This window comes from Varroa destructor, unplaced genomic scaffold, assembly GCF_002443255.2.
Source record: "Varroa destructor unplaced genomic scaffold, Vdes_3.0 BEIS01000007.1, whole genome shotgun sequence".
Classification (NCBI taxonomy): domain Eukaryota; kingdom Metazoa; phylum Arthropoda; class Arachnida; order Mesostigmata; family Varroidae; genus Varroa; species Varroa destructor.
This window is the reverse complement of record NW_019211460.1, coordinates 10,137,936-10,164,641: the sequence shown is the minus strand read 5'-3', so window position 1 is coordinate 10,164,641 and position 26,706 is coordinate 10,137,936. Positions and strand designations below refer to the sequence as shown.

Genomic DNA, 26,706 nt, shown 5'->3' with positions numbered 1-26,706 from the left:
AGATGCCGAAAACGGTGACAATGAACAAAATTACCAGTTGTAAGCGGGCCATTGCAATGAAAATTTTCACGTTTCCATATAAACTCCACTTTTTTTCCAATGAAGCGAAAAAGCCAAATTCATCCTATATAACGGCCAAAACAAAAATACTATCCAGTATAATATTGATGTATATAAATATGTATAAGATTGCTACCATAACCTATGCAATATTATCTCTTCACGATTCGATTTGGTAAAATACTTTGTAACGTTACTTTATATAAGAATCGCAAGAATGTCCTATGTTACCAAGTGGCTACTAACATTATGTTCTTCGACACACCAGATTTAATAGACACATTAATAAATAATAATAGGCGAAGTTTAAATCAACTTCACTTCGAAATATTATATCTCTAAGTTTACGAAAAATGTGATTATAAAAAGTTATTATAAAAAATGGTAGAAAAGTTGCATCGGGCTGAATATATGGAGCAGGAAAAAGCACCGGTCAAAACAAGCAAATAATGATAATATTGGTGATGTCTTATCTTATATTATATCGAAGGGGCATTTTTGCCTATTTTTCTAAAATGGAAAGTATTACATATTGTTCCTAAAGCTAAAAAAAATGAAATACCTTAGAGAAAGGCAGCGAAACGTCTATACTAATGAGACATACACACGTATATGCTTTCATTCTATTTGTATACATTAATGCATGTCTGCGTGGAAGCAGGTATACATCATAGCAATACGATCCTATTGTTGCTCCGGGGTTGTGACTAGGATGAATGATGATCCGGCCTAAAGTTGGCGTTTCGTGCAATTCGACGGAAAGCACAAACGCCACTCTAGTGAAAAAGGTGCGGAACTATGATTTTTGCAGATTACACCTTCGTGTACAATTGTTATGGACAACTAATATAACAATTCTAACATCAATAAATTAACCGCGTTTTCTGCCTGACCTACTTCTGTGTTACGTTTCCTGTCTATCTAGATATTTGACTAGCTATTCATTGAAATGTCAGCAGCTTTCATCAAAACAATAAACTATACAAGACTGACATTCGATCAACACGACATTGATCAGTCCCGCAACATTAACCTGGCTCGTTTATTACTCCAACAAAAAGTGATTATTGACTTCAAAGAGGTAGCGGTGCTACTGTATATAGTCTACGTAATAACGCCACAGCTGAATCCGTACACGCTGAACACTTTTTTTTGTTTGTGGAACTGACAAACTGATCAGCTTGTGAATGAAACTCTCATACAGTGACGCAGAGATATAACGAAATAGATATCGTACGAATGAACTGCCAATTATATTTTTGCTGTTTCATAAAATCTGGCCTCGTCCCTAAAAGAAACAAGTCGTTTAGTGGGATGATTTCATTGTCACGAATTTGATCTGTACCGAAAAACAGATTCGTTCAGAAGTAGGCGAAAAGTCTGAAAAAACGATGCAACGACGGAACGACCTACGCACAACTGAAAAGCGTATGGCATACTGCAGACCACAACAGCCTCTGGCAATTCGTCCGACGGCGCACCAAAAACCCGTATTCGGTACGCGTACAGATCCGTTCTCGCCCTCAGGGGACATGAAGAACGTCAATATTCAATTGAACGCTACAAACAACAGAATTATTATTTCATACATCCACCATCATAGACCCCATTGCCTGCTACCGATCAAAGGGGATAAATACGGCTGAGTCAGCTTGCAAAAATGAAAGTATTGATTACCTTCCGCGACAATTAGCCAGAAAGTATGGGTAGTGCTTTGCAAGTACAAAAAACGTTTAGTAATTGGTAAATAGATGTCATTGTTAAGCGTAGATGTTAGTCACTTTTTTCGAATTTGCATTACAAACATGAGTCGTGCACACTAAAGCTAGCTTTAAAATAGCAGCATTATCCTTCAAGTAATACTATTTGAAGTGCTCATAGTAATCCTCACATGTTGTGTTGAATAAATGTAAATTATATATATAAAGGAAGCTAGTTATTACCAAAACCAACTTAACGTTATAAATATATTCTTCTATAAAGTTATTCCGAATAAATATATTCTTTCTTCTAACGCGGTTAGTTACCAGCAGTACTTCGGTCACTTCTTTTTTCTGTTTACGGCTTCTAGTTGATTGGCGACAAAATCAAACAGACATGTTACATTTACACGCCAGACATCCACTTGCAACATTGTACATGCGCCTGCTGCACGTTCTGTCTGCTCTAGTATTGTAAACAAACCGGCCGCCATTAACAAGAACAGCGCGCGTATTTGGATCAAGCAATTATTTTCGATGGGTACGCGACCGTAACAGACGCCAATAACCCTATTGAATCATAGCCGCATTATTATTGACGATGACACTGCCCGCTGCGTCTTGTCGCGCTTGTTCTACCTCGGGTAGCGATTAAGTAGTATATAAGAATGGTTAGTAGTTTAATTTAATTTGCATCCATTCATTGTGTTCAAGTTTCAGTCTGCATGCAAAATAACCGAAGTCAATGACCAGACATTACACGGTGTATCGCATGTCCTTATGCCCGTGCATTTCGCCATTATGCACGGCCTAACGATACCAGTGCTGTATTGTCGACGCTTGTTTTTATGGCATAGTATGCACGTGTCGTATACATGTATGCTTTATTATTTCTACAAGTCTGAAAGTACTATTGCAATTGTGATTTCTACAATGATTGTTCTGATAATATCGTCGCCCCGAGTGACAAACGTCGTCAGCGTTAGTTATGTCAGATGCCCCGAAGTCTGCACAACAGCTTCATATGGTGATGATCTTTTCGAGCGATGTTGTGAAGCCCCCGTTGGCTATGAGTTCTTGCTTCATCAGCTTTAATTGTTTGGTATTGTATATATATACATAACTGTACCGCTGGTAATTGGTACAGTCATATATATAAGTGAGAACCTGAGGCCTGAGGCGTATAGTTAAAATATCTAGCTAGCCGTCTTCTTTGTCGAACGGCAATTACTAGCTGGAATGCATTAAAAATGAGGAAAGTAGTGATCTGACGTTATATTAGTCAGAGATCTTCGCTGTTCACAGGATCACCAGAGCCTTTGTTACTCTACTTCTGACTGACCTTAAAAGATGATTTTAATATTAATGCATTGGACACTGAGTAGGACCTACGAATGGATTAAGTGTTGTTCAGATGGTTTGTCAACAGGTATGCATAAAAAAGTCATTAAAAATAAGAAGATCACCTTAATCCTTGAAATGGTTCCAAATACTTCACCATAGTTCCGTTTGGCATATTACAATCATTTTGATATTGCTATTTTACAGGCGAAAAATACGGGTCTGAAGTATTCTGTAATTATAGATTATGAACGGAGTAGTGGTCCAAAATTAGCTTGCGAAATGCTGACTGCTTAACTTTTCGATAGAGCCGACCAGCGTGCTACTGTTTTCTAATAAGGTGCAGCCTTGCAGCGCATCGAGTTCAGCTTTCGTGAAGATTCACCAAGACGAGCCAATTCATACAACGTTCACTCTCTTTTAAGTTTTCCTCATAATCTAGGATCACTCGATGCTTATGTGGCAGCAAGAACACACCCGCTAACGAATCTTTGAGATCTTTATTGAGTCACAAATCGCTTCCTATAGACCATTCGATTTGAATTTAGCAAACGCCCAAACCCATTTATGATTTTGTCGCCTGTGGTCACTTGACGAGTCAGGGTCTCAGAGTGATATTGCGATACGTGTCCACTCAGATTGAGGACAACAATTCACCTTCTGTTACCCTGAACAGTCATCATTGGCCTGAGGAACGTATCGGCCAGGCCATGGATTTCTCTATCCTGCCTTAGCGATCGTAGACTAAACGCACTATACGTACATTCATGCATGCGCTTTCAATCTAATATAACTTTTTTCACTATGTAGAGTCTGCCATGCACCTATGAAAACCAAAAAACATACGTAATGCTACGTAATGATAGCTTTGTTTACTGGATCTCAAGCATTTTACGATAGCAGTCAAGCGGTGTCCACCGAGTTACATTACCAATTTTCTATTTTCATGACGATGTGCATAATATAGAACTTTTAAGTTTATAGTTTTAAGCTTTAACTAATATAGAACTATAAAGTCACTTGATATCAACTCATTGAAATCAAATGATTCAATGATTAATTATTTCAGCGTTTTTGGCAATGTCGAGTGTACAATCAGATTTGTCTGATTCTAATACCTTGCTTACCACATCAGACGATTGTAAATGGCGCGCAGCGCCATTACAACAATTGGTAAGAAAAAATTAGTGGTAAATTGTTAGGTAAAGTTTTTGACTGCCTGCGCTGGGGGCATCTAATCGTCATTGTTCGAATCCGGACATAGACACTTCTCGTTTTGTACCGGGAGCTAGCAGTGTGATGAAAAGCCTAACGACGATGTCGGACAAAAATGCTTAGATGAGGTAAAAACAAATGTCGATGTGAATATAAATGATGTTGGAAGTTAGCGCTTAGAGAAAATTAAATCGACAACAATTACCATTATCAGCAGCAGCATTGCTGTGGTTAACAAGACAAGCTCAAGAAGTAGCGGACCCATCAATGTCCGCGTTGCAGTAGTTCATTGTTGTAACGGTTACGTCGCTGTGGTGTGAACCAATCCTATAGGCGACCAACGTCATGTTGCCTGTGTGCGTTGACTCCTTTCCGTCTCCGGCTCAAGAGGATTTGTCACGACAGCTATACAACAAGTACGTAAGTCCTGTAAATAAGGGCTTCTTGGCTGTGCGTGCGCGATTGTATGCGACAATTTCTGCACGAAAAAACAAGCGCATTGATGGCGGTCTCGTTTAAGTCGTTCACCATAGCTCTAACGTATTATGCTGGCCCATCGTAGAGCGGAATCATCACTTCAGTTTCAAAACTGAAAATCACCAAATAACTTTCAGCATGTCTAAAGTGGGATACATGCGTTTGACAACCTTAATGCGTCAACAAGCATTAATGGCCTCTATTGATACTGATAAATAATATGTAGTAACAGGGCTACACCCAATGTATAGGTAGTAGGTCCCATGAATAGAAAAAATAGTCCGCCATACAATGAAAATACCAGTCATTATTCGTTGGCATCGTCTATTTCCTAGTAGCCAGGATTGCTATTTCAGTATCTCGTTACTGAAAACGTACATCTAATAAGACTTTTCATTATATGATAAAATACTGAGATAAAGTCGGTGATTCTGCAACTTAATCGAAATGCTGCGTGCCATTGGGACATTCGCTGCAATTTAGATTTTGCGGGTTAGATCAATTCTGTCGTACATACCGTTCATGTTGTTTTCTTCTAGGAGATCTTTGCTATTTATTTAAAGAATTTCAGCCCTATATCATCATATTGTATGTGTCTCGTACCTGTTGGTACGTACCGGTACTCAGACCAGTGTGTACTAAACATGGCAAATGGCAATTTCCTGTCCCACAAATTCGCAAGTTTGCTAATGCATTTCACATTATATCTGTATCAGGATCATTTTCCTCAACTATATATCATATATTATTTAAACCGGACGAAGCACTTAACAGCCATTCAGTGGGTCTGCCAGTTTTTCAGTTTAATGTCATCGGAAAGGGTTATCGTTGCAACACTTCTGGAGCGGCCTCAATAACGGACTCGTTAAAAAAAAAACTCACTATCTGCCATGCTGCGGCCAATCTGAAAGGCCCCTGATACTTTTCGTTTTCTCTGTGGCAACTTGTGTAAGTTGGTGCCCCAAAAAGCAATCCTCAAGTCGTGCTCCTCACTTCGAGGCTATGACGTCAAGCACGAAGATTTCTGTCGAGGATTAGTGCGTTCACTCGGAGCTTTCCCAACAGGCCCGCTGCACGGTCAAACATCATCTACTATCCTCATGGCGGCTTGACTTTGCGGTCCTAGCTTCCACCCTCGTCCTATCCAAGGGATAGCGGTTCTCCTTAACGAATCTACCGAATCCCATCACAGCCAGATGACGTAAATATACTCCGGAAAACAGATGAAAGTCGCGATACGATAGCCAAAGAGATACAACATGTGTATTAAAACGCAAATCGCATAAAATAACACAACTGACGTTGTGCCGTATATATATGTATGGTTGGCGTCATTTTCAGCTTTTATATATACGCAGATAATTATAGACTTGCTTTTATCGAATCGTGCTAACTCATACGATGCGCAATGTCGATTCAGGCACAGTGATTATCATCGATACAGCTTAGGTATACCCTACCCTATACCTAAATAAAAATGTCATACGTCACTTTAGTCCTTCAGGTAGCCGCTGGAAAGCCGGTGGTAAAGTCGTATAAGCCTTTTTACATCTTGGATGGAGAGGCCAGCGAAGCTAAAGCCGTCATTCAATGATTGTCATGGATCTGAGAGAAAAGCGGCGGGGGGAGGGGTAAGCGGCGGATAGCAGCGAGAGGGCTCGAGGATCTGGGTGGATCAAACTGTCACCGAAGTTGTCCCGACACTGCTGACAGCGCCTATCCGTTCACCAACAGATACCTACCCATTATGGCACTCGTTGAATGTGGATGACCGCGAGGATGCTGGTATCGGGTATCCCCTTCATAGTTTTGCTAAGAAAAGCTGACGCTGGTTACTGATAATGCAAACGATCAAACGCTCTTAGACTTGATAACATCAACATAGACGACTGAAGTTGTATTATAGAGGCGTCTGTTGAGATAACGGAGCATATCAAATATATAGAATAACTAACACATTTTAGTACTTGATGAAGATAGATTGTATAGTAAATCATATTATATAAATTGTATTAATGACAGTAGTTGTAACTAAATAGTTCTCAGTAGAATAATTTGAATTCGAAAATCGTTAAAGCTTATTAAAGACGAAAAGTTGTCTACAGACATTTTCACAGTAGGGTTGTCCTTTAAGCCTTCAATCTAGTAACTGAATGAAAAGGTCCACATTATAATAAAACCGTGTTCACCAAAGACCACTTCAACAATACGGAATTGTGTTTTTTATTCGCTACAACATTGTTTTTCCTATTCCCTTTCGACGAATGAATTGGAAACACCGTATTACAATTAATAGCTCGTATAGGACAATTGAATAAAGTCAAAGTCATTACCCACAAAATAAACGTAAACAATTCTTTCGGAGCGCACAAAGTGCATGGGGCGTTCATTTGCTCCACGTTTCGATACAGATTGTAGTCACGACAGTACGAAATAAGATTGAGTCCATTAAACATATCGACCACTTTGTACAAAATTGTCAAATAGAGCAGCTATTGCCAATAGCATCAAACACTATGATGTATCAAGATTTTCACATATTCAACAGTTTTTCGTGTCAACCAGTAAAATATAGAATTCGGTTAAATTGTTGTTAAATTCGGTTTAACAAAAAACTGAACGTGGTGTCATTTCCATTGATATCATGCTTACATTTTGAAATACCCGGTTTCAGGTAGAACACAGCCCTTAACAGTAAAGATTCATTGGACAGAGTTTTTATCGGTCACAGTCGACCACTTCATATTCTGAAGCATTTGTCTTATTTTGAAAGCCCCTATCTAAAGCACAGCTGTGCAGAAAAAGGTACTTTAACAAATCGTAGAATTCGTTCCACGTGGAGAGAGTTCACTAGGCGCCCAATTTAGCGGCTTAACTACTCGGCCACATTGCCTTTGTGCCATGTAGTCCGTCCAAAAATAAAACATTTCGCTCATATCTATGTCATACATTCTTAAATACATACGGAATTATTTTACTAATTTGGGAATTGTGTGTATCGCATGACGAGGTGGCCGAGTGGTTAAGGCGTTGGACTGCTAATCCAATGGGCTCTGCCCGCGTGGGTTCGAATCCCATCTTCGTCGTGAACATTTTGCTCTAAAGGTTTAACTCCTCATTTCTTTCGCTCGCACAAATCAAGCTGTGTCGAAATCAAGCTATATATTATTATGGCAGGCGTAATCGCTCAACACACGTAAACCAAAATATTGGATGCAAAAACAAAACGGTCATTGTTTCCATTGCCTTTTCATAGTTATCTAAAAAGAAAGGATACATTAGTTTTATTCACACAAATTCTTTATCTCAAAAACTTCCGATTAAACTGCAATCTCACATGAAAAATATTTAGGAATACAAACATATATTTGATGCTTACATATATACAAAAATACAACTTTCGATAGTATATTATTAGTATGCTACAGGATGCATCAGCCGGCTGATAGCCGCAAAAAACGTTCTAGCTTTTATGTAAAACGTATCATTCAGATCGCGAGATATTGCGAATTGCGGTCGATAGCTACAATAGTTGGGCGAATAACACGGCACCAAGTTACTATATGCCTATGATCGTTACTATGTTTGGCATTGTGCATCTCTAAACGGAAACGACGTTTAAAGGTACACATAGTGACTGTGCGGAAAACAACGCAAATTTAGATTATGTCCAAATCAGATGTTCTAGAACAGTGTAATTAGATTTATTAAACAACTAATAAACAAGCTACTTATTTTCTCTTAATATATGTTCAAGCTCATATTAATGTTGTTTATGAAATTTATTTTTAACCGTAATTTGATTATTTTTAAAATTATACTAATATGTTACATAGAACCTCTTTAGGCTGAGCTGATTATCTTTCTAAATCCAAAATTTTCCGTAAGACCCATTCAGATAGTTTTAAATGAACAATAAACATACGGCACTCCACAACCGTCCTCTGTTTGTTTAGAATTTAAGTTACGATTTTGCTTCTATCGTTTATCTACCTAGAGGATTCGATAGCCACTCTACAGCCTAATCAGGTACGTCACACAAAATGCTTGTGTTCAATAGCAATCCTAAGGAAATACCCGTTTATTAGGCAACTAAAATTTAGGGAGCACCTTAGGTCTGTCGAACTGCTTTTAAACTTTATAAACAGAAATATTTAAATATATCAATACAGTCGGGCTCTTTTTGTCGCATTTTTTTAACTGTCGGCCTTGTTTTATATTTTTTTTTTGTTTACTATTAAACTACCTATCGCATGCTTCTTTTTATCTTTACAGCAGCAAGGTAAATATATTTACAAACATGGTGTGAAATCTTGCTGCACTAGAAATTAATGTACCTATCTTAGGCATTGAAAAGGCCATATGGCCTTCAGAGTAAGCCACAGGAACAACGTTAGGTGTGTTAACTGTGTATACTAGTACTTGACCGTCAATGGATATGATCCTAAACAAAAAGAAAGACACAGAATAGAAATGGCCATTCGCTCGCCATTTAGATATTATATGAAGACATAGATTTACACCTTCAATCAGCTTCAACTACTGTAGTAAGGCAAGCAGAATGGCATAGTAACCTATGCCTTTTTCATTTCTGGGAATTCATACGCTCACCGGTGAACGTCTGCTTTTACTCCCTATGGAACTGCGCGTTTTGGCTAGCAATTTGTAAAACGAATTTAGATGAACCTACAAAAGACTATGAAAACCCATTATTTGGAATCTGACTGTGTTTGAAATATGCCAAATAATACATCCGATAATTGATATGCACGTTAAAATGGCAACGATAAGCGTACAACGTTTTTATTTGCTATTTAAAATTTATTTGGCGATTCAGAACTTTTTGTTGGCCCTTTTACTGTATTCGTCATTGCGAGAATCATTGAAGTATTGACGCCCAATATTATTTCACTTGTTAAACAATGATTGATCTTAGATCGCTTGCCTGATGATTTATTATCGCTCTAGCCAAATATCGAGAGTAAAGGACATACTTGTGTTTAAAGCGGACCAAAAAGCCAAAACACCGAGACAATCTTGAAAGGCGAAAACGGATTATCGTCTAAAACGTTTTAGGCATGTGATTTGAAATAGAATCAGGCTGATACCGGTCATACATAGCTTTCTCCTTATAGCGAGTAGTCTATCGGTAACACATGGTCAATCGTCATACGAATTTCATCATATCCAATTTTCTATTGATAATGTACAATGAATAATATAACGGAAATTTTAATCACAAGCACCAAAAAACGTTATTGAGAAGTCTTTGTTTAGATTAAACGACCGTAATTGCTCTAGTTCATTGTTCTCCATATTATATTAGTAAATCGTCTCCATTTTTAAAGAAAAACAAAGATATTTGCATCGACTGCAAGAGTACAACGTCAATGTATATATATAATGATTAAAAAAGTACATACATATATTACTTCAGGAGTAACTTAGAAGTAACTAATAAGAGGCGTACTATTTAAATATGCTCTATGACGCTCTATAGCGCGTGAATATACATTCACCTTTATGTTTTATTTTAGCGTATATGTATATATACATTACTGAAATATTTACGTAAACTGCAATCAGTTATCTGCATTACTTAAATCCTTTCAGGTAATATTCATATAGATGAACCAGATACCTTTTGAATCATACTCAATGTAAAATAAACAAACCTGGAAATAATAATTTCTATTAAGAGAGTTTCTAAAAATGCTTATTTCATAGGCTTCCTTCCAACCACAAAAGCAGCACATCTTTCATTCAGCGCAAGTAATTTTAATGAATACCTTTACACACGCTAATAACTGAACAGGGTGTAGTGCTATACAGCTATCTGCTAATCCCTAAAAATACATAACATAACATAAAAAAATCAAAGCATTTTCTCAAAGCACTTCTCTGAAGAAGCCTCAAACAGGATTTTTCATTTCTCTTCGGAGCGTAACAATGCTTATTTTTTCTCGGCCGTTCTGGCACACACGCAGTCTTCGTAGCTGAAGCGTACTTCCAGGGAATTATGACATCTACAATTACAACTGCCTCCAGTTTTCGATCTTCAGTCGTTTCCACTCACGCTTGTACAATTTTCGTGCAATTGTGTACACACACAACGCTCCATACAGTATCTATTACTTCAAATATACATCATATATTGAAAAATTAGCTGAGAGCATTCATTAAACAAACTCAATTAACGCTCAGAAGAAAAATAAATAATATTAACAAATCGCAAGGTTCAATTTAATTGGAAACATGTAGAATACACGGTTGCGGATTCGGCCGACGGCCTAATCAAAGAAAAAAATAAATACGCTTGATATTTATTCTGGCTAATGTTCGACTGAAGTCGAAACAAAAAATCGGTAACTTCCTTTTTTTTTTTTTTCGTTTCGTACTTCAGTTTGCTCTACGTACCTGTAGCATCTATACAGACATGCGAACAAAATCACATCAATGTCAAATCTAGTTATCATATGCGTAACTCAGTCATCGTCGTCATTTTCGTGGTCTGTATTTTTTATATTTCGATTCTCTCGATTTTCCCTGACAATTTTTGGAACAGTAGACGGATCCGGCAAATATCCGTGGTCAACAAGAAATGACTCGATTTCAACAGAGTCAAAGTCGTCACCAAACTCATCCGATAGACGAACAAAATTGCCGATGAGATTTCCACCTCTATAGATAACAAGGGCTGGCACACCATACTTCTCGAAATACGATGTCATTCCAGCCGCCTCTGTAGACATCACACAGAACTTATACAGAGGATACTCCTAAATTGACACAATACAGGGGGTACATTAATTATAATCTGTAAAAGTTTTCTCATCATATACGAGTGTATGTATCAAAATTCGATACGAATTTAGTAATCGGCCCAATGGGTTAGTTCAAACATTCATATTGGAAGACATCAAGGCCGTTTATATTAGAAAGTATAGTTGTGCCATCGGTTTCCTACCTCAGCTAAAGTATTCAGGCAGGCGTTGAGTGCATCGCAGCCTTTACTGCCAGGCCCGTAAATATGTACGAAAACGGTGGTTTCCTTATGCTCATGATCGATAGCGTCAAGGAAGAATTCACTGCTCCGAAGAATCTGAAGTTTGCCAAACTTCGGTCGATCACCATGGCTCGCAGCAGATACCATTTCCTGCATTCGCTGTGAAATATACTCTAACATCATCTGCAACATAATGAAAAGCAACAGGCGTCGCTATAACTTCAGAAATGTATAGTAGTAGGAGTAAACCGTACAAAGGTGAAACAGTTTGTGTACACAAACAATCTTGTCAGGCAATGGCAACATCTGTTAAAGCTAAATTTCGTAGTAAAATAGTACGAACTTAACTTATTAACATGCGTGTTATCCGCTCTACGAGCGTCAAGTTGGCATACCTCGTCAAGCTCTTCAAGGTTTTCGGCCTCCGCAGCTACCTTTTCTCGCATTCGTCTCTCTTCCGATTCGGTAGCACAAGTTAACGATAATCGCTTCATTAACGCCACTCGTTCGGCTTCATCCTCAGCACGACGCTCACTTTCTAGCTGCTTATATCGTTGCCAATCCTTTAGTACACCTGACGAGTCACAGATCAAAATGTACATGAGGAAGTTTCAGCCGGACTATTTTTTATTTTGCACTTTATTACAATAGTGAAATTCTTCATCTATAGATTCGCTTGTTAAAGAAGACGGTCTAGCACATGTGTGTGTATATGTATAATAAATTAATGTATGTATACTTGTATATATATATGTAGAGAGAGAGAGAGAGAGGGAAGAAGAGGAGAGAAAGAGCTCAAAGTTGACAAGAAGTTCGCTTAGAGAAATTTACATGGAAATCCTCTACGTACCAGTATATTTTTAGGCTTTTTAAATTTATTAAAAAATTATACATATATATAGACATTTTTGGACGTATCAACAGTAATTACAATTAGAGGAACTTCTTAAAATGAAATTCGTTCATGACTCAATAACAAAATTTCATATCAATAAGCACTGCAAGAAGTCAATTATGCTTTTTTATGCTGCGTGCACAGAAAGCCAACAGCAATACGTGTGTTCCAATACAGTTATGTCAAAGGTGTGTTTTACAAAATCAAGGTAAAAATGGCAACAATCTTTGTGAATGTGTTGAGTAACTAACTACCTTTTGGTCCCGTGTTGGTCGACTCTGCCCCCCAGCGACCGTGGGTTAGCGGGCATTTGTCCTTCAGATCTTCGTCTTTAACGAGTTTGACCCCCCCTTCATCCGCTTCATCTTCGGAAGAACTGCAGTAGTAATCTAATTTCTCACCCAAAAGTTTATCTTCAAGGCTTGCCATCGTTTTTGTAGAATAACAAAATTTTACTAATGTTTTGTTACACCTCTAGGTCAAACGCCTTTACGATGAATAGCCGTATCTGGATGGATGTAACAATATGATACCTGTTTATTGAATAAAGGATTACTCTGTCAGTAACTAACACTATTTTGCGCTGTTCTAACTTAGCACATGATCCGTGCTATCTGGCGATTTTAAAAACATTTAATTCAAACGTCCACTGAACGGGATTGGTTCTCTAAATGCAAAGCAAATCCCACTCGTGCCTTTGTTCAAGAACGCCGACGCAGTGTAATGATAGACGATGATTAAAGGTAATACATCGGTTAGTGTTGAAATGAATGAAACAAGGCACGTTTTTACATAAGATCTTTAATAACTAAATGTATACGAGGACTGCGATTCGTAGTTGTCAACATGAATAGTCATTTTTTAAACTTTATTCACGAAAAAAGGACAAACAAGCGACTTGGCTGTGATAATAATAATAAGGCATAAAAATACTATAGTTTAATTAATACGATAGTTTTATTTGGTGTTTATATAAAGGGGTACTGTATGATAACTCTATAATAAAGAAAAAAAAAAACCGATACGCTCTACTGTTATTTACTTCACAATATTCGACACATAAATCATTGAACCACAAGTATACAGATAAAAACATAATGAGCGAAAAGCTAATGATTATCTAAAATTTTCTCTTAATCTCTAACCAGAATCGCCGCTCTAAACTATTGTTTGACACACGATAGGTAATTGTAATTCACTCATCGGGATGTCCTATTTTTTTTACTGCATCTAAAGGGTACCATTTTATTATTTAAACAAAAAAACACCCTTAAAATAGGCGATCGTTAAATGAGAGATTGAATTTTTGTTTTGAATTGAACAGTATATATTGAGTCATATGCTTACATCGTAATTGCACGGCGAGACCTAGCTTCATTTGAGTCATGTCCCAGTCTTCGTGTATGGCCACATATATTTCAAATAGAATCTGTTAGCCAACCATAACACATTGCACTAACCCTTCTAACAAATCAATGGTAATATTCCAAAATCAGACGAAGAATGATCTTTTTTTTGTTTGGGTCGAACCTTTTACCTGTCACTTCAGCGTATCACTCGTTACTCGTCTGTGTATATAACAGTAACACACAGCAGAGCTGACGAATCACCTGCTGAGCTGCAAACGGTATCTAAACATTCGCTGACGCTTGCCGCCTGCCATAGAAGCTTTGCTGCATGCCTAAGCAATCCGTTATTTTTTCTTTAGGCACCCCATCAACCTTTACGGCATCAGGAGGGACGGTTGTGATGCTAAAAACAGTAGACAATCAGAAAAATATTTGTTGCAAGTCTGCAGTCGGATCTGACCCTCTCTATTCAACTCGCTAACTTTCTATGACGCGACTTGGCAACCTGTGCGCGGTTCTAATCTTGATAAGAACAAGATCGTACTGATCGGTGCTAAATGCTGAACGAGCGTTCTCTCAACAGTATAAGCGGGCAGTAAAAAAAAGTCTGTCCCATTAGTCGACGCTTTCGCATTGTCATTTAGTAAAAGAGTGCCATTGCTAAGCTATTTAGTCGGGTAGACCTTTGTGATCATCTCGACCAGTGTATAACGTGAAGGTAAGTTCGATTCATGTGTTTCGTTCGATTTTCGTTTTACTTGAAAAGGCTTAAGAAAGGTACTGAATTCATTTTGAGCAGAAATTTGTAGTTGCGCACGAAATGCCTGCTCAGCGGAGTAATCGCTCTCGCATATAAGCCCAGTCACCAAGCCAGATATGAATGGAGTGCCCCCGTAGGGTTTTGGTAGACTCATAGGCTTCCTCCAACAGGAAGGACTGCGCGGCCACTGGAAGTGGAAATTAACGACGGAGAGCGCGCTTCCTGATATCTTGTAGTTTTGTGGTTAGCTAGTGACAGCTGGTTTCTTCCTTCTGCTGGACGCTGGGTATCTTGGCAAGTATAGCAGTGTGACTTAAATGTCATCGTTTTTTGAGCTCTTAATTATACCTGATTGTGAAACTTTTGATCAAATATTGCTACATTTAGTGTAATGGCATCTTTATGTGGTTTTATGCCTTAAACTAGTGAATATTTATCTCTAATGTTTTGGATATTGGTTCATTAAAAGATGGTTAAAAGCTATCGCATAGCTCCGGAGACATCATAATGAAGTTATGGATAATAGGAACAAATCCGACGAGACAAAAATCTTAGCATTTATAAGCTACCTTTGCGGTGAACAAGACAAAATTCAAAATCACGACAATTTATGTATCAGCGAGCTTTACAGTTTTACTTATTGCCTGATATTTGTTAAATAATTATGACGTACAAAAGTCACATTCATTTGTGGCTACATACAACGACAAGCATGTCTCAGGCAATCAACAAATATTAAGACCGATTAGTTTTTACCATTTACTGGCGCAAGAGCGATGTTTACTTGGTTGAACTAGAATAGTGAAATAAGGTGTCATGGTTTCCCGTGTGCGAATAGTCAATGATAAAAACAGATATTTATTAAATCTGTGTAGTTGGAGTTTTACGTCGGGTATCGCCGTTGGGTACTCCATCAGACGGCTGACTCCTATCACGGAACGAAGTCTTTTTATGGCTGGGTTCGTACCTAGACCACAACATGTCCCTAAACTAAACAGCCAATACGTTACTCACTAAGCTGTCACGCTGACATAAATGATCGACTAAATCTAACGTGACCATTTGGTGCGATCTTCCACTAGGCAGTGGCAGTTGTAACCTTGGCTTCGCGATTATCAGCATATACATTGCCCGGTTATGATACCGCTGAGCAACAGGCATTGGTTTAGATTTCCCTTATTAATCGGGGCGCATTCTAGAGCTATTTCTTAAAATAGTTTTATAGTCTCAGACCTGTACGGATTCTATGATTTATTGCTGTTGGTGGCAGGACATAAGTTGTCATGTCGGATTCAATTAATCCTTGTAGGTTTTTGCCGAAATAGAGTTACTAGAATATTTCTTTAACTTTTGTACCTTTACAGCTTAGCTATGTATGTGCCACATAAGTGTCACATGTATTCAACTGTTCTCTAGCAATTGGGTCTTTCGGGCACAGAAGACTTATATCCGCGCCAATGCTACGTATGTATTGTAACAAGGGATCATGAAAAAGAAAATACATTTTTTATTCATATCAATCGACAATCCAGCCTTTCTCTCCGATTCTCAGTATACGCCTATCAAGTTCCACACCCGACGAAACGGCCATAAGGAGCGGTAAGTGGTGTTATTGGCGCCTTTAGTCGTCTTGTTGCCGAGAAATCGGACAAGCGAGAGCCAATCGCTTGAAAAAAAGACAAATATAAAGGCTATAGAGCGTACACTAAAAAGCGTAGCCTATAGAACATTAATAGCATGAAATGCGAGCAGATATTTCCAAGTGTTTAGGACCTACCTGTAGGTTAGCTCACTGTTCCGTTTGCTCTGTGTGCCTTTTATTATTGTTATTATTGCCTGTGTGTACAGTTGTGAGCTATATTTTATTATGTGTCCTTCGTAAACGGCGGTTGGCCTGACATAGTTCTTGCATCATCTATAAGGATAGTTTATAGAAGCTGATATGTGTGCAGGGCTTCAACTTTCCAATTAGACATGCAAAAGATGACGACCTAGAAACGACGAGAGGAAAGCTCTGCTATTAGTTTGAACTGACGCTTCGTCTGACAGTGTCACGTAAAATCTAACGCTATTTGCAACTTTGAAATCAAAAAAAAGGCAGCATATCTTACCTTCTCCATTCACGATGGGACCTCTTTCAATCCACATAACTAAAGTTAACGTCTAGTAAACTTCAAAGCGAATTGGTCATTATGGAGTGTATTCAGAACACGCGTTATTACGCGCGTGTCTTTGTCATCGTGCGTGAAAGTATTCCTTTACAAATGTGTTGTTATTTTTCTAAACATCGTCGCACGCGCGTATATATAAACTGACATTTTGGCTGTATGTATTATGCTAACGTGAATGTCATATTTCTTTGCCGCATGTAAGATCTAAGAATTCACATCCAAAGCTCGCTGTCCAACTGACAGCGAGCTCTGGATGTGAATTCTTCTTGAACTTCTTGCTAAAGTTTTCTCCTAAAAAAAATTATGAGGGTTCTAGTTACTCGTCGTGTGATCAGATACATTTACGAACTTATTTCTTTGCGAAACTTAAACATTGTGTAGTCCACTTTATACGCCATATTCTTCTTTTCGCTATTATAGTGCTATAGTTGATAGTAATGGGTAAATCTTTTCCTGGTAATCTAATTATATCGGCTGCCTCTTGATCTCTTCCGGTCAACTATCTGATATGCTGTAGTACTTGGCTAGCTGCAGCTACCTATGCTAAGTCTTTGAGTTTAGGTAAAAACAAGTTATCGATACGCGTTTCTAGAGTCGCGGAGCGCGACATCATCGTCTATTGCAACAGTCTCGTAATCGTAACCAACGGTCTGAAGAGCTAGCAATAACATAGGTTGAGCTCTACACGGGTGGTCGACGTTAATTTGTGTTCATTCGTTCTTGTCGTACCTTTGATTCACTTCTTATAGTGTACCAGAACTAAAATGCACTTACTATGATATCGCATAATAAATTTTATAGTAGCAGAGCAAATATCTTGTGAGGCTTGTATTAGTAGTGTTCCAAATAGGAATACGTGCACCAATAGGGACTCGAAGTATCTTTCTCGAATTCATTCAAATTGAAAAAGTAATGGTGCCAGGGTTGATGTTTATTACAAAAATAGTATATGTTCATGGCGAGCTGTAACGAAACATTGTTGTTCACTATCAACCACTATATTAGATTCATTCATAAAAAAATAAGAAACATTGTGTTTAAAAGATATGATAAATAGAGCATTAACTATTTTACTACCAGGATACCAAATGTGGAGAAAACACCATATACACCAAACCATTTTATTTCTAATGATTTTAATAGTACTTTACAAGAAACCAACCCCACGTTTCGTCGATAAAGAGCCTACGATTGCAACGGCAAGATGTTTTTGAATGATAACACACGAAAAAGCGAAGCACAATGCTGCCAATAATAAATTATTATGTTGAAACCTGCTGTTTCGAAATCTTCCTTGTGAATATATGTGAGAAAGTGAATTATTTTGAGTTAAAACAAAGATATCGGGGGAGTGGGAGGAACCGGCTAGCCTCAACCTAAAAACCCTAAATAGCACATTTATATGAGTCAATGGAACTGTGTGATGTGTGTTTTATTTTATTCATTATAGATTATCTATGTATTTATTATATATTATGGATATTGTGTACTAAACTAGGAACTGAGGCAGTTTACATGTCAATCCACATTTACTGTGTTATGTGCTAAAAGAAGATACCACAGAATAAATATATTGGCCATATAGGCACACTTATTTATCGTATTCGCTCGGGAGATTGCGTATAGGTTCGTGGATATAACTGAATATGTATGAAGATGATGCCGATACGTGCCATGGCAGACACAATGAGATGATACCTTTACACAAGCTAGTGACTATAGAAAGGCTTTTATGGTTATATGTAGTTTCAATCTAATTTTAGATATTTCGAAGTTATAGTGCAACTACATAGTTTAGTTTTAGCACTGAACTGAGCGTAAATTATTTAAGTTTTAGAACAGCAGACACTACGGTGTTGAATAAATGCTGCTAGGGTAAGAAAATATTATTTTTTTATGTCATTGCATAGTCGTAATTGCGCTTCGGTATATTCTTTTGCTATCTTTATTTTATGCTAAAACATAATTGCTTGAGAATAACAATTATTAGTAAGCAGTATTTGATCTCGCTGGTAATGCCAGACGAAATGCTGGATGGATATACTAGTCAATTTTTTTGTTTTATGTTGTAACCAAACACGATTTTTGAATCTTATTCGCAGGGCCGGATTTTGTGGGTTTGTAGTTTTAGTTGTGGCCACAAAAGCTATAAAAATGCCGTTAGAGCAGCAAGCGCTGGGGGACAAGCGCGTGAATATCGACGAGCCAAGATGGGACCAGTCTACATACTGGGGTCGTGCCCAGCATTTTTTCACTGTCACTAACCCACTGAATCTGTTGTGTTCAAATAAAGAACTTGAGCACAGCAAAGACGTTGTCACTCGATACAGGTTTGCTTATCTCATATTATTCCATCAATCTTATTTACAGTTTAAAATAAATATTACGTAAATTGTATATATACGTAGATATATATGGGGTACGGCACCTGAATCAGGACAAATTGTTGTAACAAGCCTGCATATATCTGCTATTTTAAGCTCTAGAAGAATGCCACTTTTCTCTAAAACAAAGCAACGAGTTTATCAGGCCGAAAAATAGTGCATAGCTTTCAGCATTTAAGCGAGGTTAAGCTTGTATCCAATCTCTTCACCCTGGAAGAACACTTACCAAGATTAAAGACTGCTTTTTTTGCTCGAAATCGATGATTATTGCCCGTTTTCATGCGGTGTTTGAAAAATTTGAGGAAGAATTTCATCAAGCAAACAGAAAGATCTTCAATAAATTTTAGATTTAAAGGGCTCAAAGTTAACCGAAGTGGCTCAGAAAGCCACTTTTGATGCAGCGGCATATTTGATACAGAAATCAATGATTGTTTTACAGTGGAAATGACTAATTGTTGCTCCGGTCGTCCAGAGAAATTCCAACAATTAGTCTTTCCAAGGATTTTCAGCCGTTTTCAGCATTTCAATTTTTGAGGCTTTTAGCCTGAAATCAGCCTAAAATTTAATCCCGCTTATATTTTTTGTATGTAGCGTATTTGAACGACACTTTTTAGGAGTTTTTAGCAATACCGCTTAAGACACGGTTACTGTTAAAAAGCTATTTGCGGATTAAAAAAAATATATTGTGTGAGTGGTTTAGGTCCCTAATTGGAGCCATAATTGTGGTAAATGGTGCTTATCTTAAGTAAACATGACTACCAAGAACGACATTTCTAACACATTCGAAAAAAATTATCGAAATATGTTCTTATTCAAATACGTTTTATAAGTGAAGCATAAGGAGAATTCTCAGTTTAGAAGCCGTACCCTATATATATAATTTCCGGGTAAAAACGTGAAAATAGATTTTTTTTTTTTTGGTCACTAAGCCATTTTTTCATCGCAGAAGCTAATTCTACACATATTTCAAAAATTCGGTTTAAAAATACAGAATCCTATATCGATGCTGATCTATACTTTGCCAAATGTGAGTACAAAGAAACGTTCATGTGCATGTTAGTTCAAGGCTCAAAGTGTACTTTGTCAAATTTGCAGAAGTGGTGAAAAAATGGAAGGCCTCACGCTTGAGGAGCTGTGGAAATGCAAGCATATCTATGACAGCGCGTATCATCCTGAAACAGGTGAAAAGGTAACGACAAAATACGGGGATATTTCGAAGCAATGTTTCGTTATGAATTCACTTGTCTGTTCAGCCTATATGGTTTAAGTGTCGGCGAAATATTTAAGCTTATAATAACAACTCATAAAGTGAATGTTTCGCTACATTGTCGTTTGTATAACAACTATGGAACTCCTCTACGAATGCGGTCCGTTGTGACCCACCTCATTATGGAAACAAACCAGCCTTGAAGAGTCTAAGTTCTATCCAGGGGGCGGCATTCTCCGTCCTTTGCAATAAATTTTTATTGAGAGATGGGACATCCTGTGAATATATCAATGTACAAACATGAATGTCATGGATCGAATACGTCCTTGTTGACACTGTTCGACATTAAGTCAAATGGACTGCTATCTTGATCGTTAGTATTGGTTTGGAAATAAGAAAGAGATATATTTTTGCATGCAATTGTTTTACAAACCACAACTTATACACCTGAATTTGCTGCACTCCTCTTATGAAATTTCCATGTTCTTCCAGGTAGTTTTGGTCGGGCGGATGTCTGCCCAAGTTCCTATGAACATGATGATCACTGGCTGTATGATGGCGTTCTATAAGACTACTCCTCAGGTCGTTTTCTGGCAATGGGTGAACCAGAGCTTTAATGCCGTTGTCAACTACTCAAACAGGTGTACCATACTATACGTTTGAAATCAATAAGTACTTATCTTTTTTTTTTTTTAATAATTTAGTGCATCAGGCAGAATTTGATGCGATGATGGTCGTGGTAATAGTTAGCATATGTTAGTAGGTTATTTAATTAGGCAGAAACCTGGTGTCACGCACTGGAAATCAGTTAGTATTAATATTTCTAATTTTACCATTCGTTATTAAATGCTATTTAATTGCTAATTAAAACATAGGGCTTTTGTTATGAATAGCCGTAGGCTGAATACTTATACGATGCAGGCCAGTTATTCTAAAAAATGGTATCTGTTTTTATAGGTGTATAAATATAAAATGCTTAGTATCTTTCAATCATTTTCAAATTACATCCATATTACGATAGCTACTGACAGTTCTGGATACACAATATCCTCCTCTTTCAAATGATTGTGTTTTGATTACCAGTTATTATCACAAAAAGTATTTTGTCATACCCCACTAAGTAGTACATTCAATGTTGTTCTCATTAATTTAATTTTCTTAGCCGTTCTGCTTTTGCTTTGTGATACGGGTTCCAGATCGGGAAAAGATCCGATTCCTCAATCTCAACTAGCGTTTTCATACGTGCTGGCTACATCGGGTGCTCTGGCTACTGCTCTTAGCCTCAACTCTCTTACACGACGCATGCCCCCGATTGTGGGACGTTTTGTGCCATTTGCCGCTGTTGCGGCCGCCAACTGCGTTAACATCCCAATGATGAGAATGAGAGAGCTTCAAGAGGTATTCTTTTGAGTGATCAATATAAACAGCAGAATTTTAAGCTGTTTCCAAATGTATAACAAGGTTAATGTTGTTTTACATTTGTTATACTTGCTTGGGTACGATGGTAGCTTTACAGTGAATAAGATATTCAGCTAAATTACATGCTATTACATGATATGACCCTAACTACTATTATCGTTGGAGATTTGATTACTATAATTAAGCTCTATGTGCATAGCCTCGATAACTTGATGTATATTTATTGTTTCTCATAGCCGGGCACAGTAATTCAGCAAGTAACTGTATTACACTATTATGTACATGTTATTGCTTACTATGATTCCATAGGGGATTACTGTGATGTCGGAGGATGACAAGGAGTTTGGCCAGTCCCCTACAGTAGCCAAGTATGCCATTTCAATGGTAGTCCTTTCTAGAATTGGTATGGCCTCACCCGGAATGATGATTCCTCCGATCTTTATGAATGCCCTTGAAAAAAAAGGTGAGAATATCTGCACTGTTCAGCTAATAATTTTGTCATTACCGTAGTGTGCTCAACATCAAATAGGCGATCGTAATTTCGTGCACGATGTACAGTTCATAGCGTATCCAGATATTGTTAGATTCTCGAATCCGTCATTTTGTTAGATTCACCAAAAAAGCAGTCACTCGAATTATGATCGCGACGATTGTATCAGCATTTTTCTACGGTACTCCGGTTTTAAAACTAATTTAAAACTAATACAGCTTCTTAATACAATTACCTATCCAAAATTCCCATCGGAATTTTATCCGTGAATTATAGTCACTAATGCGCATGTTTAAACTTGCAGGATTCTTTGCACGATATCCATGGGCCAATGCACCGATGTCTGTGAGTTTGGCAGGTCTTTGTCTTCTATTTGCAACCCCCATGTGCTGTGCTTTGTTCCCCCAGAAAGCTTCAGTAGCAGTGAGCTCCCTGGAGCCTGAACTTCAAAAAAAGATTAAGAGCGAAACCGATGGAAAAGTTCAGACGGTTTACTATCATAAAGGACTCTAAAAGTTCTGCAACAAGAATAAAGTACGGTCTCCAACAGATCTTCAATCGAAAAAAAAAAGAAGGTAGACTCAGGAACGCCGGTCTGCAGCTTCTCCTGCCAAGCTTTTAATGACCTAACCGCATGTGGATCCATAAGAGTACGAGCTGAGTAGAATTCTCTGCTAGCCAATACGTCCCACGATCTTCCATTCGAAGTTGATTTACTAGGTTGTGTATGTGCTTCATAATTGGAAAAAGCGCGGAAGCGGCGAACTAATGAACAGTTTAACTCAACTATATGCCTCAAGCCGTTGCCGTCATAATAATGCGAAGAAGGCATTTATCTGAATGTAATTTAGTGCTTAGGTGCAAGATGTAACGATGCCCAGGAAATGAAAGCTACCGGTTCGGAAGTTCAGTAACGGCTAGTAGGGAAACATTCCGCTTTTCTTCACCGCAGGGACGTATTGAATTTCTGATAATGTGCACATACGCAATATTGGCTGAGGACAATAGCAGCTATACTAACTTAAATTTTTCAGAAATTCAAGTAGGTGGCTGAAAATGAACACTCACTAACATGATCGGATAAAGAGACATTAAGTAAAATCATGGAAAGTAGGCTGTTACGGACTGAATTTGACGCAAATTTTTCTGATAATGATACACACAGTCCAAACAATGCTTTACACAAAAAATATCTTGCATCTATACATCCTTATGCCTAATGGACGCAAAACATATGGCATGGCCAATGGGTGCCACAAAGGATAAGATGTGATCGTGTAAATTCGAAGCCTCATAATAGTTGCACAAGTATTTTTGTTATAGGCATAACAATAGTAGTTATATCCACTTTACGCAATCATGCTTGCTGACAGAATTCTAAATCGAACGTTTTTATCGGCTTTATTTCATGAATATTTATGAATTGTTTCATTGAGATGACGATAACTATGTATAGTTACGGAAATGGGAGTATTAAAATTACTTTTACAATTATTAGTAATTGAAGTAAATGTTGTAAATTTGGATATATATATATATATATATAAGTCTGGAAAGGAAGAGGCAGGAGTAACTAGATCAAGTTTTCCTTGTCTCTTAACAGCCATATATTCTGAGAGAGTACATTGTAGGGGAATGACAATACATATTATAAACCATATTGAGTCGTGCATACCACTTGATTTAGTAGTAGTTTTAGTAGGCAGACGTAACCAATAGTGCTTAAGAATTGGGCCTATACAGTGTAGAGAGAGCGCGGGAGCGGCAGAGAGATCTGTGACTGACCGACGTATATTATGGAGACGTGTGTTTCATATTTTTTTGATTTTTGACTGTTTTTGTTGCTTTGGTTTGCTTGATGAAGACACGTGTGAATAATGAGGAAAAGACGATGGGATACTTAGGTAAAATATAGTGTCGGAAATCCCCTTTTCTTTAAAAAAAAAATTGGAAAACTAGTGAAATGTGAAGATTTCGCATCTCGATTGAAGATTAAGAATTAAACGTAATTGTATACAGGGTTTATATTAGAGTCTCTACAGGAAGGTTCTGGCAAAACAGACGGCGAAAATTTTAGTCGACAATTTTACGGCCTAGTACGGGTAAGTAAATATTATGAAGGTGTTAATATAGATTATTGTGGCATTTATTGACCCGATCGACCAACGCTATGGATCTTTCGTAAATGAATTTTGTCACTGCCATATTTACAGTGGTATGCATGAAGAATTTAAGGTTTTGTTTCCCTTCACGTAGTTAAGGCCTGACTGATTGTGAACGACTGAGACTCATTGTCTGCCTTTATTCATTATTAATGCAAATGGCAATATGATACTACAATCACTGGCATTATTACACCGCTAGATAGATGTGTTTCGCTATGATACTTGATAAAGAAATTACGAGAAAATGTTTTTTCATTAAGAGTTATGCTTTAATGAGTAATAAATAATAAATAAATGAGCACAAAGGTACTCAAGGCCTGTCTTTTTTAAAAGAGTTACATTATAGATCAGCTATATTGGTCATTGCACGTTCAGAAAGAACAATACTGTGACCGCGTGAAAAGCGTGCAAAATAGTAATGACTGCAAAGCCCGAAACTTGAGATACGATAAAGCCATTCTAATAATATTCAGTAGCTGTCTGTCACGACAGAAGTAACAACGAATAATAAGAGACATTATTGGTGAACAGAATTTTGTCTTGTGCTGGCCAAGTGTCAGATATTGTCAGACACTTTTCTTACTTTGTTTGAATAGAGATCTTCGTGAATTGGCATTGTGAAGATAGGCGATCCAAAAATAAAACAGTATTGAGAGTTTCGTAGAAATCCCTACGGTTATCTGTTTCTTAACCTCTCTGAAGAGATCTTTAACACAACCTAAATTTACTTTCCGGGAGAACTCTTCCGGGAGAAGTTTTCTAATTTCGTTAAGTTATCTATTTATGATAGATCAAATCTCAAATCGTACCAGTATGACGAGATTCTGCGAATCCGTGATAACAGAGATATTTTTGTTTTATCAAAAAATCGTTTTCCTAGAATGGACAATGGTTCGAGAATGTTGAGTGTAAAAACGTGTATACAAAACTTCTATGTTATTTAGGGTTAGATATTCATAGAACATCTGGACCGGAAAAATAAACTAAATTGAAAGTTAAAATCTTTTATTTTTGTACTCTGTGCAGATACTGACTCCATTGTCGAGTCAGCCTATGTATTTACTCCCGTAAAATAATAGTATGTTCGTTAATTGAAGAATCATGTCTAGCCATTACAAAAAAGCTCTAGATCTGTAGTGTAGGTGCATATTGCGACACTTGGTAGGTACGTATGTACCAACATTGTTGGGAAACTGAGTTGCAGAAACCAACAGGAGCGGTTGCATTAGAAGAGACTTTTCCCAAATAACAAAAGCGCCGGGTAGAACGGGAAGAGGTGGGGAGGGTATATTTCTGCTATATCACGTCGAATGACACGTTGGAGGAGTACAAATTTTACCCAGGAAATTTGACAGCTTTATCCACAGCGTGTCGCAGCCACACAAGATCTTCTTACAAGAGACTTTAATGCGGCGACGAAGGACAAGGCCCGTCAGGACGAACCAATGAAGGGAAGTAATACTGGAGAAAATGGCTTCACATAATCTGTACGTGATGAACAGAGGAGAAAGCTAAAGTTCTATTGGTGCGGCAACTATCCCACATAGATTTCACCATCTACAGTGAAAAACTAATAGAGCTGATTACAGGATAACGGGTAATCGGCGACCTGGAAAACCAAAGTCAGCTAAGTGAATACTCCGTCTCCGGTCCCATCCAGAATTTGATACAGATTCTAGAGCACAGAAGCACTGGAAAATGCTTTAAGCTGAGTAATCAGGGAAAACGGTATCTCTGTCAGCATTGCGAATTTACATCGGGTTCTGGACAGAGTATGCAGACTGGTAAACGGGCCGGTCAACCACTCTAAGGGAAGGAGGCGAACACAGTCCAAGTGCTGTTGGAGTTTCCAGATCGCAAAAGCGCCCAGGAAATGCCGCCAGTCCAGGAGAGCAATCAAGAGAGCGACACAGAAACACAGCAAGTTTGCTCATGCCATACCAGCAACGTAAGATGGAGCTTAAGCGTACAATTAAGGAACTCGAGAAGGACTTGTGGAGAAAACTTTACAAGATAGTTAAAAAAAATAAGGAGAATTTCCAAGCCAGGCATGCCGGAAAGAGAGAC

The 26,706-nt window shown here is 37.8% G+C and overlaps 3 protein-coding genes, 1 long non-coding RNA gene and 1 other non-coding gene across 19 annotated transcripts in view; 3 read left to right on the top strand and 2 right to left on the bottom strand.

Moving 5' to 3' along the window:
* LOC111254004 (uncharacterized) overlaps positions 1–2,180 on the bottom strand; it is a 21,568-nt gene extending 19,388 nt beyond the window's left edge. Inside the window, exon 1 of the mRNA XM_086976262.1 lies at positions 2,088–2,180. The gene's annotated coding sequence lies outside the window, so the exon portion shown is untranslated. The remainder of the gene's footprint in view (positions 1–2,087) is intronic.
* Positions 2,181–2,200: 20 nt separating this feature from the next.
* Positions 2,201–7,002, top strand: LOC111254084 (uncharacterized). 10 transcript variants are annotated; one of them, XR_002674925.2, is made up of 4 exons: positions 2,221–2,431; positions 4,650–4,732; positions 5,588–5,994; positions 6,290–7,002. It is a non-coding gene; the product is annotated as an uncharacterized LOC111254084 (long non-coding RNA). The 10 variants fall into 10 exon arrangements; XR_015318063.1 differs by having other exon boundaries at positions 5,576–5,994; XR_015318064.1 differs by lacking the exon at positions 2,221–2,431 and adding an exon at positions 2,452–2,787.
* Positions 6,398–14,358, bottom strand: LOC111254736 (phosducin-like protein 1). 4 transcript variants are annotated; one of them, XR_015318058.1, is made up of 6 exons: positions 14,042–14,307; positions 12,949–13,227; positions 12,195–12,373; positions 11,761–11,982; positions 11,211–11,572; positions 6,398–10,927 (listed from the first exon to the last, which is right to left on the bottom strand). XR_015318058.1 is itself a non-coding variant. In XM_086976263.1 (6 exons), exons 3-6 carry the CDS (start codon positions 13,121–13,123, stop codon positions 11,279–11,281), a joined length of 870 nt encoding a protein of 289 aa, XP_086832389.1. In that variant the 5' UTR covers positions 13,124–13,227; positions 14,042–14,089; positions 14,232–14,326; the 3' UTR covers positions 6,398–11,278. The 4 variants fall into 4 exon arrangements, 3 of the variants coding, with proteins under 3 accessions (XP_086832389.1, XP_022671626.1, XP_086832390.1); XM_086976263.1 differs by having other exon boundaries at positions 6,398–11,572; positions 14,042–14,089; positions 14,232–14,326; XM_022815891.2 differs by having other exon boundaries at positions 6,398–11,572; positions 14,232–14,358.
* Positions 7,798–7,879, top strand: TRNAS-GCU (transfer RNA serine (anticodon GCU)). The gene has a single exon. It is a non-coding gene; the product is annotated as a tRNA-Ser (tRNA).
* A 227-nt stretch (positions 14,359–14,585) lies between the features above and the next one.
* Positions 14,586–24,948, top strand: Sfxn1-3 (Sideroflexin-1-3). Of its 3 annotated transcripts, XM_022813982.2 has the most exons (8): positions 14,586–14,761; positions 16,168–16,402; positions 19,077–19,304; positions 20,454–20,547; positions 21,058–21,206; positions 21,762–21,963; positions 22,294–22,447; positions 22,779–24,948. In XM_022813982.2, exons 2-8 carry the CDS (start codon positions 16,290–16,292, stop codon positions 22,985–22,987), a joined length of 1,149 nt encoding a protein of 382 aa, XP_022669717.1. In that variant the 5' UTR covers positions 14,586–14,761; positions 16,168–16,289; the 3' UTR covers positions 22,988–24,948. The 3 variants fall into 3 exon arrangements, with proteins under 3 accessions (XP_022669717.1, XP_022669718.1, XP_022669719.1); XM_022813983.2 differs by lacking the exon at positions 16,168–16,402 and having other exon boundaries at positions 14,587–14,761; XM_022813984.2 differs by lacking the exons at positions 14,586–14,761; positions 16,168–16,402 and adding an exon at positions 14,811–15,097.
* Positions 24,949–26,706: the final 1,758 nt, after the last annotated feature.

Coding starts and splice junctions, on each gene's coding strand:
- Sfxn1-3 (XM_022813982.2), top strand. CDS start 16,290: ATGAAAAAGAAAATACATTTTTTATTCATATCAATCGACAATCCAGCC. Junction 21,207..21,761: donor GTTGTCAACTACTCAAACAG/GTGTACCATACT, acceptor TACGGGTTCCAG/ATCGGGAAAAGATCCGATTC. Junction 22,448..22,778: donor GAATGCCCTTGAAAAAAAAG/GTGAGAATATCT, acceptor TTAAACTTGCAG/GATTCTTTGCACGATATCCA.
- LOC111254736 (XM_022815891.2), bottom strand. CDS start 13,123: ATGGCAAGCCTTGAAGATAAACTTTTGGGTGAGAAATTAGATTACTAC. Junction 12,374..12,948: donor GACCAACACGGGACCAAAAG/GTAGTTAGTTAC, acceptor GTGACTCGTCAG/GTGTACTAAAGGATTGGCAA. Junction 11,983..12,194: donor ACCTTGAAGAGCTTGACGAG/GTATGCCAACTT, acceptor ATTATGTTGCAG/ATGATGTTAGAGTATATTTC.